General features: G+C 42.2%; 1 protein-coding gene across 3 annotated transcripts in view; it reads right to left on the reverse strand.

Annotated features, from left to right (window-relative positions):
* Positions 1-7,609: 7,609 nt before the first annotated feature.
* Positions 7,610-9,655, reverse strand: part of LOC106811757 (coiled-coil domain-containing protein 83-like) — a 16,522-nt gene continuing 14,476 nt past the window's right edge. For all 3 annotated transcript variants that reach the window (XM_014815476.1, XM_014815477.1, XM_014815475.1), the window contains exon 10: positions 7,610-8,794. In XM_014815476.1, coding sequence (XP_014670962.1) covers positions 8,615-8,794 — 180 coding nt within the window. In that variant the 3' untranslated portion in view covers positions 7,610-8,614. The remainder of the gene's footprint in view (positions 8,795-9,655) is intronic.

The raw sequence follows: 9,655 nt of genomic DNA on the forward strand, positions 1-9,655 counted from the left end.
GCTGCCACAGGACAGAGAATGAATAGTTAGTTGTTTTGATAATCGGTAGCTTATTTCATCCGGGACGGTTTTTATTTACCAGATGAGAAAATTAAGGGTCAAACATTTATTGAACTATGAAATCGTTAATGTTTGTTTAAAAATTGACCTAGCAACCAGGTGAGAGATAACGTTTATAGATTCTGGCTAAATTTATTTTATGATCGTTACTCGTCCCTACGCGCACGCATGTCGCCACACAGGCGACACATAGACCGACAGGAAAGTACGACTGAGGTGGACGCAGTCATGCAGCTTTCGATTCTGCCTCTACTTGCCTCAGTCAATAGCTGTCTCAGTGCTGTTGTTGACGTACGTCAGATGACGCTTGAATACTATGTCATAGTTCTCTCGCTCGCGCGCGCGGAACTCTCTCTCCTCTCTCTCTCTCTGTCTCTCTCTCTCTCTGATTCTACTCCTTCTCTCTCTCTCCTCTTTCTCTTGCTTCTCTCTCTGTTTCTCTCTCTCTCAGCGTGTTTTATATCTCTCTTGTTATCATCTTGCTTCGACTTTTCTCTTGCTCATCCTTCCACCTCTCCGTCTCGCTCTCTTTCTTGCGCTGCGCGCGCTCATTCTCTCTTCTCGTTGATTTCTCCCTCTCTCCCTTCTTCTTATCGCGCGGGTGCATTGATGTTCGCGTTGCTCTTGCTCTCCATCGCGCAGGACTCTCTCGCTCTCTCTCGTCTCTCTTTCCCCCTTTTCTTTCATTTCTTCCTCTCCCTTCTCTTCTCTCTCTTCTCTTCATCTTCTTCTCCCTTCCCTCTCTCCATCGTATCTTGTTTCTTGTCTTTCTCGTGCATTTTTCTATCTTTCTTCTTTCTTTTCTTCTCTCTCTCTCTCTCTCTCTCTCTCTCTCTCTCTCTGTCTCCTGTCTCTCTCTCTCTCTCTCTCTCTCTTTCTCTCTCTCTGTTCTTGCCCTCTCTTTTCTCTCTCTTCTCTCTCTCTCTCCTCTCTCTCTCTCTCTCTCTCCTGTTCCTGCCTCTCTTTCTCTCTCTCTCTCTCTCTCTCTCTCTTCTCTCTCTTCTCTTGACGATTTGCAGGCCGGATATACGCGGCGAGCGCGAACAGCGCCGCATCGCGGCGCCTTTTGATCCAATCGCTGCCCTTTCTATGCTAGAACTAACTACTCGAAGCCCTCTGGGTACTACAGAAGCCGCATAATCGGTCAATTGAGGAGTTGTGGCGATTGCAGAAGCCTTTCGACTCTGCACTTAGGGCGAGAATAAATCCGAGTGCTCGTATTTGGTAGTTTTATGGTGGGCGCTTTGTGTTTTTCCTGTAGAAAAGCGATATTCAATTTATTGGAATTTTACGCCCTGAACTTATTCTCGTACAATATGGCGTCCCATAGATGGCGCGACGAGGCTCTCTTCGAGGATTTTCCACAGAATTTCCACACACAGGACCGGCGCATTCGGCTTAGACTGCTGCGCGTGGAGAGTTTCAGACGCCTTCACTAAATATAAACGTTGGTGTAGCGAAAACAGACTTGGCCGTTTAACGTCCGTACCAGTCTAGCTCGAATCGTCAGGTCCAGTGTAATTATCGTAGCCATCTTAGGACCCCGCAGGCCTTAGTGATTTGATGGTTGTTTAGACTGAGAACTGCCACTAGACGTTCTGTGGAAAAGCAGCAGCCGTATGTTTCTTATTACCCCCCATGCTGTGATGTTGCCGATGATGACGTCCATACTGCAAGGATGTAAAACCAAGCTTATGCTTTCGCTGCAGCTGCCGCTCGTTATATGAAGCCGCTGACGCATACTTAAAATACAATTCATAATAAAACTTATACATCACAGTGTAGAACTAGAAGTAGACGTGTTCACACTTTTATTCATATTTTCATTGAACTTGCAAAGAAGCAGCACAGTCATGCAGCCTCAGCTGTTTCATTGTATTCCTAGTCAAGATTAACGTTGAACAACTACTGAACGGCTAGGTATTCGGCTATCGGCAATAATATGGAGATCGACGGCGCAGGTTGGTGGGGTTGGCTGTGTTCATTATATGTGATTATACGTTCGTCATTGTTTGTATATATAGGTGAACCATTTCTATTTACATGAAGTAGAGGCGTATATTTCCGCATATATTATTATAAAACCCAGCTTATGTATCCGCTGCAGCTGCCGCTCGTTACAGAAGCCACTGACGCATAATAAAATACAATTCATAATAAAACTTAATACCACACAATGTAGAAGCAGAAGGTGTTGACACTTTTCTTATAGATCTTTCATTGAACCTTGCAAAGAACAGCAGCTCAATGCAGCTCAGCTGTTTCATTGTACTTCCGGTTAAAATTATCGAGTCGTCGCGAAATTTCGTCAGTCTTTCTGTGATTTCGCGTCACACAGCGGGTTAGAAGAGAGAGAAATTATGTTATTTATAACAAGTGAACACTGTTCACGTCCAAATGTCTACCCTCTGTGTCCCCACTAAAAATTTCGGGACTGTTCGCTGGCGCCTATGGATCTGTATCTGTGCGCCGGCCAATTCATTCGGCGCACGGATCCATAGCTGCCAGCGCTGCATACTGTCGTAGGACGTTCCCGCGGTCGCGTGCGCCTTGCCGCGGAACTGTGCGTAGGATCTGCGCGTATAGCGCTTGGGATCAACACCTCCTTTCGGCAACGCTTCTCTAGTATCCCGTCTCATCTGGTTGTTGTACCTCTAGCAGACGCGCGGCAGACTCATGACTATGCAGCACTGCTACTCGATGAAAGCATAAAAGCAGCGGCGAAGGGGTAATGTACCGTATCGTCGAGTGGGGTTCTTCGCGATTGAAACACTTTAGCTAACGAAAGCGGCTTTTACACCCGGGAAAGGCGCGAAGGTTACCGACATAATGCAACGTGGGTGGGGATCAGCTCAAGGTGACGACGATTATAGTGTCAAGTGCTAAATGCCGTTGACGTGCTGCGCGAATGCATGCCAACGACCTGCGTGAAGATAGTTCATACTACGTAGTTCCCTATGTTGTGAAAAATAAGGAACTGGAATGTGATCTAAAATAATCATTCTCTATCAGTATTAATCTTCAATAATTAATCTCTAATCAATAATCTGAGATAAGGAACTGAACTGTAAGTTCATGACGCGCATAGCAACCTCCTGACGTGTACAGGGTGCCGTTGTTTTTTTACGATTCAGTTGCAAATTTTTGAGATTCAATTCCCAGTTCTATATTCGTTATTTTTCACAAAATAAGCGTCTAGGAACTAGAAACTAGTAAGTAACTTCACGCACATATTTCGCGGTTCCTTGCGAATAGCTGCATCATGTGACACCCGTTCCATGAATCATAACGCTGATATTCGTCCACATAACTACGCAAATTACTACGTTTCTTTACCTACTCATCGTTATACATAGTATGTTAATCTAATAGAGAAAACACGCAATGTCAATAAGACAAAAATGAAATGTTGACAGCGAAATACGATATCCACACATAAAAAACACAATGGCTGTCTTGGCAAGATCTCTTGTGTTTACTAGGCTTTAGCTTTAGTGCGGTTACGGTTCGCGTTCAGGATGTTTACTGAGGCATGTTTTTCCACGAGAACATACGTTGGCAACTGAAGAATTGATGAGTGGGTGATTACGTGTACTTGTCCGCGTGTATACGGTCACAATGGCTGACATCAGGATCATGTCCGCCCTCACAATCTCCGTATATATTATATATATATATATATATATATATATATATAAGCACGCACGCACACGCACACACGCACACACACACACACGCACGCACGCACGCACGCACGCACACACTCGCAAGTGTGTGCGAGCCTGGAATGACCATGTCATCCTTGCATGTCCCACCTCCCCACACCCCCTCTCTATGCAAAACTTAACATTAGATCAACGATAAAACGAAAAAAAAATGTAGTAATGAAAATGTATGCACTATTCCACGCGCAAATCTATTCTTGTCGCAGTAGGTACCTAGTGAATCTTGCTTTATTAAATTAGTGTTAATTAAAAAAACGTGACGTCATAGGACAATTTTCGCTTCCGCTTGTGTCTCATGCATGCAAACGGATAGAGTCGGTTGCGCGAATTTAAATTACGCTCTAATTTATCAGCTATACTGCGCTCTGATTTGCGGTCTTCTTTCGGCGTTGAAACAATTATTTTAAGTTGCTGCAAAGTTGCATGCATCCCTAAAAACATGCCCAGGTCTTCCATTGATCGTCGATGCCTAGTCGATACTAGAACCCTGTTGTTAGTCAGGCACGTCGCCAGGCGGAGGCCTGGAGGCTCGTCGGGCTTCAACATTATTTCCGGAATTTAAACAAAATAAATTATGGAATTAAACAGTTGCAATGTACTTTTTACTGTTTCAAATGTTAAAATTTCATTTTAAAACTCGCCAGCGTACACCATTTTCCATGTAGCATTTCAAAAATGTTCGGGGAGGCCCCTGGACCCCCACCAGGGAGGGGAAAAAAAACCTCACACACTCTCCCCCTTTACGGAGCTTCGCGCCTTCGTGACTGGGCTTCAACATTAGTCAATCCCTGGCGACGGCCATGTTAGTTGTATCGCGGCTGCGGCCTGGATACGCTCGTTGATCATGTTCGGCATACCATCGAGTACAGTGCGGGTTTACGCAGATTTGGTTAACGTATGACAGCGTAATTTACTTGTCGTTATAACCTCTTTGTATTAGGCATGTGTTGCCTCGCAGTTAATAAGATTCTTCGCATTGAATATAGTTCAATTATCTAGTTCTTTAGCGATTAAATACCATGTACTCAGTTTAATCAGGTTTAAAATGAAACTTCGCTAGGTTTTCCCGAAACTCGAATTGAACGTTTTATGCAACATGAATTTTAATTACGACGATTGAACACACCGCTCTTTGAGTAGAACCCCTCACTACAACTTAGTTCGTCAAGTGACAAGTGATGCTCAAAAAATAGGAAAATAGGAATTTTAGATGTGAAAAAATAGGAGGAAAATAGGAATTTTTGTGAGAAAATATATGTTAAATAGGAATATTTTTGCGTTAGATGGCCTCCCAACACCCCTACAGCCATCCTGATCCACCACAAATGGTTTTCTTAATAATTTTTATACATATTTGGAGTTACATCACATGCGAACATATTTTGAGGTTTTAATGAGAAATGCATGTTAAAATTGATAAGCAGTTTATACATGCATAAGCACCCATACATGTAGACTACTCCAAAATAGTAGTAATAATGATTAACAAGTGCCGCAGAGCGACAGCGCTCATCTAACGTCTACTGCGGTGACTCTGTGGTGGAGTGGTGGGATTCTAGTAAACCCTGTTAGTCCCAAATGTGTTCACATACACGCCGAAACAGTGGAATGCACAGGGATGGTATCAGGAACCTTCTCAAAAGAATTTCGTTGGGATCGTTATGAAAGTTGCCACGAGATGGCGCGTACGTTTAAGTGTCTTCAGATTAAAGATGGAAGCTCCCATCATACGTAGTAGCAACAACTATTTGCAAGACAGAATAGGTAAGCACTCATCCATTTACCTACGCAAGCCTACAGGCTGCAAATTGCAATAGAGAGCTGCCACCTGTAACCAATTAAGGCAGGCAAAAACTGCACCAACACATGCACTGGCAGCAGCCACTGGCAGTGGCATACGTTACATGTAACATACTGACAGTACAGAATGACATAGAAATTATACGATTTAAGGAACATACACCTTCTTTAACCAAATTTAGCTTTTGAAATTTCACTGTGACATTGTAGCCTCATACATCCAGGCATGTATAGATTCTACTAGCAAACCCGGCAGTCAAATTCTTTCTAACAGACAGTCAACAAATCCAAGTTTAACCCTCCTCTTGAGGGTCAAAAGGTTATCCGACACTTACTCTTCGCATGTCAGCAGAAGGGACATTTCATGGTCCTTTCAATAAAGCCATAAAAATGCTAGGTCACCGCTGAAACAAAAAAGTTTTTCAATCGCTCCGTCAGACCATGTCCTCAGAAAATGTCTAAAATCTGCCCTGTGCCCACTGACCTTTGACCTGTGACCTCCAATTTCGGCACAGTGATGGCTTTTCCTACCATGATGCTATACACCGACTATCACGAGCCTAGGTCGAGCCGTTTAGATTTGTGCCGCAATTCTGCATTTCCTCCCTATACCTTAAGTTAAGGAGTGAATGTTCCCCCTTCTTTTACACCTCTTGACCTTTGACCTTTGACCCCCAGCTTCGACATCCCAACTCGTTTTCGGATTACCCCCCCACATCCCGAATATCGTGACCGTACGTCGAGCGGTTAAGATTTGTGCCCAACTGTTGACGGACGCACGCACGGACGCACGCACGCACGCACGATCATGCGATTCTACAAGCTGCATCTGACTATGTCAGATGAGCTAAAAATAAAGACTAGACATGCACATGATATAAGATTATTCAGAAATTGTGCAATAAATTTTTACTATAAAGCACAAATAGGAATATGGGAATATGTGTTCATTAGATGGCCTCCCAACACCCCTATAGCCATCCCGATCCCCCACAATGGTTGTTTTTGTTTATTTCTAATTAAAATATATTTAAATGTGCACATAGTAAATTTTTTTAAGGTTCTAAAGAGAATTGCAAGTTAAAATTTATTTGCAGTTTCAACATGCATAAGCACCCAAACATGTAAGACTACTCCAAAATGGTAGCAATTTCAAAATAAATGACTGGACATGCACAATGATATGACATTCCTCAGAACTTGCGCAAAGCAAACGTATCAGAAAAGATGATTAGTGTGTCAAAATTCATGTATTGATATAACAAAACTATTGGCACACAATGTGTAATATGAGATTTTTCAAGTTTTACAAATAAATAATTTTGGCTGTCCGAGCCAACATAAAAACGTCATAAACTATTAACATATAATTCACCCTCTATTAATAAAATGGAATTGAATTTATAATATACTCTGGCAAATCACCAAAGTTAGGGGAATTTTTGAAAATTGGGTCACCTGAAATGTAAATTCCTGCATTCTGAGAAGGATACATACAATTCTGGATTCAGAAAAATGAAAAGCCCTCAAAAATAGGGACAAATAGGAATTTGTCCAGAAAATAGGAGAAAATAGGAATTACCCAGAAAATAGGGAAAAATAGCAAAAAAGAGGAACTTGACGTAGTTGAACTACAATCCACACAAGGCAATTAAACCGGATTTTGTCGATATTTAGCAGGTGGGGCCAATGAATTGACAACACGGATGTTGTCCGTGTATATTTGTCGTTATAACCTCTTTGTATTAGGCATGTGTTGCTTCGCAGTTTATAACATTCTTCGCATTGAATTTAGTTCAATTATCTAGGTCTTTATCCCTAACCCTAACCCTAACCCTCACTACAACTACAATCCACACAAGGCGATTAAACCGGATTTTGTCGATTACAAAAAATACGTGCAAAACACGCGTGTGTACCATGTGCTATTAGCATCACCTCAATAAGAACGTGTGTTGCACTACAATAGTTATTACCTGGACACACAAAAGAAAAATAAACAATGCACTGGTAATATTGGAAAACCTCTTTAATGTTAAACATTCCCTTATCATGAAATAACGATAACAACACACCGTAGATAACAAGTTGGCAACACGAATATAAGCAAAAACTTGTGTAAAGATCACTTATACGTATATTTCTGGTATAAGTGATAGAGGATGCTCTGGAAGATCTACCTTAGCAAAACAAAACAACGTTTTTAGTGCGTAGAACAACGGCAACGATTGTTAACGGAAGCAGTATATTATAAAGAAAATATCCCTGACCCATACAGCACACCATTGCGGTTGCAATTGTACTTCGTATTTGGCAACTTTTCGAAAATAGATATATATACATACGTACACACATAGCTGTCATGAGTACTTATCACACCACAAGATGTTGGCACACGTTTTGGAATGTAACAATGAACATTATTTATTGCCATATAACGACGTTATGTATAGAAGCTGCCGGTAGCACAAGCGTCAATTGTGTAGGTTCAAAGAGCAGAATCTAATAAAAATCATTTTCGTTTGAGCAAAATTTCAGGACAATCTTTTGTAGTCTTTCCCTGCTTTTTAATGGAAAAATTTTCTGCTCTTAGCACACTCTGCACGATGGGGAAAATCTAATTATTGTTTAATTATTAACGGTTTTACAGCACAAACCCGTACGGAAAATGCACATCTGCACTTGCAAACCTTATGTAGGTTTCTGAGATGACCGCATATCGTCATGAACAGCTCGTTTTAAAGGCACGTTAAGTTAAAAAATACCTGCCTTGCACGAATCACAGTTATGATATCAAGCGCCATCATTGCTAATGTTAGCATGCTACGTGTCCTATTTATTAGTAGTGACTAAAATTAATAAAAGGACAATCTTCTCTTATCGAGTTTTGGCAGAAATGATCACATGTGAATCACAGTTGTATACTCACTCGCGTTGACATGTCTTCCCGACAACTCCCAGCGAAACGAAAGAGCTCACAGTATTAGATGCAAAAAAATAACTTCTGGAGTTCCTTCACGTTACATGCCTTATTTTGTAACGAGGCCTTTGAGCATTGTATGTGTCACGGGCCAGTCGCTGTGGCTCTGGTCCGACGACTCATCGCCTGTGTCTGCGATCGATTCACCTGGCTCCATCCGGTGAATTGGCATCTTCACTCCTGTTACTGTCAACAGCTGCAGCTGCTCTGTTGCCTCCTGCAGGTACCTCTGCAACCATAAGACACAGCGTGCCAAACACCGATTGGTTTCTTCTTTTTTACAAGTTAAATTCAAGGCTTGTGCGTATTTCTTGTCACACTACATCGATGAATAATCAGTGTATGTGATGATATACTTAACAAGAGCCGCAGAGCGACTGGGCTCATCTGAGGTCTGTTGCTACGGTTATAAACGTAACATTTCAATCGTGCGTAGTGACACCTTTGTTAGGCGCAGATATGCAGATACGTGGTTGCATACACATCATTTCAGCAAACGTTTTTTTTATTGCAGAGAGAGAGCAAGAGAGAAGAAGAGAGAGAGGGGGGCGAGAGAGAGAAAGAGAGAGAGAGAGAGAGAGAGCGTGTGAGAGGAGAGAGAGGGAGAGAGTCAGTCAGACTAAATTGTTTATAAACAAATAACACCCACGCGGCGTGCTACTGTATCGGTTATGTCATCGATTGAAATGTACATTCCGATTTCGCTGCGCGGCGTCCAAACTTTCGACGAAGATGGCGGGCAGAGGTAAGGCAGACGCACGTATAACGTACAGATTTCTTCAATGTCAGGGAGGATCAACACATTTCGACTGACAGTCAACCATCGGGCTCTGCAGCGTCCACAAGCCAGCATGCTCCACCATAACCCGACATTGCACACTACTGTAACGTCGACGGAGAGAGCCATGCCAAGGACAGTACAAAACTTGCAAATTTTCATTGGTAGGTTTGATGATTCATTTCTGCAATTACTTATCTCAAGATTGGTTAAACTGAAGTTAAGAAAGTAATTCTTTCTGCACTTTTGAGCACAATATACATTTGACCTATCCTGCCAGGACATTCTTCTCACTCTGTTCCGATAGATGGC

The sequence above is a fragment of the Priapulus caudatus genome, unplaced genomic scaffold (assembly GCF_000485595.1).
Source record: "Priapulus caudatus unplaced genomic scaffold, Priapulus_caudatus-5.0.1 Scaffold571, whole genome shotgun sequence".
NCBI classification, from domain to species: Eukaryota; Metazoa; Priapulida; class Priapulimorpha; order Priapulimorphida; family Priapulidae; genus Priapulus; species Priapulus caudatus.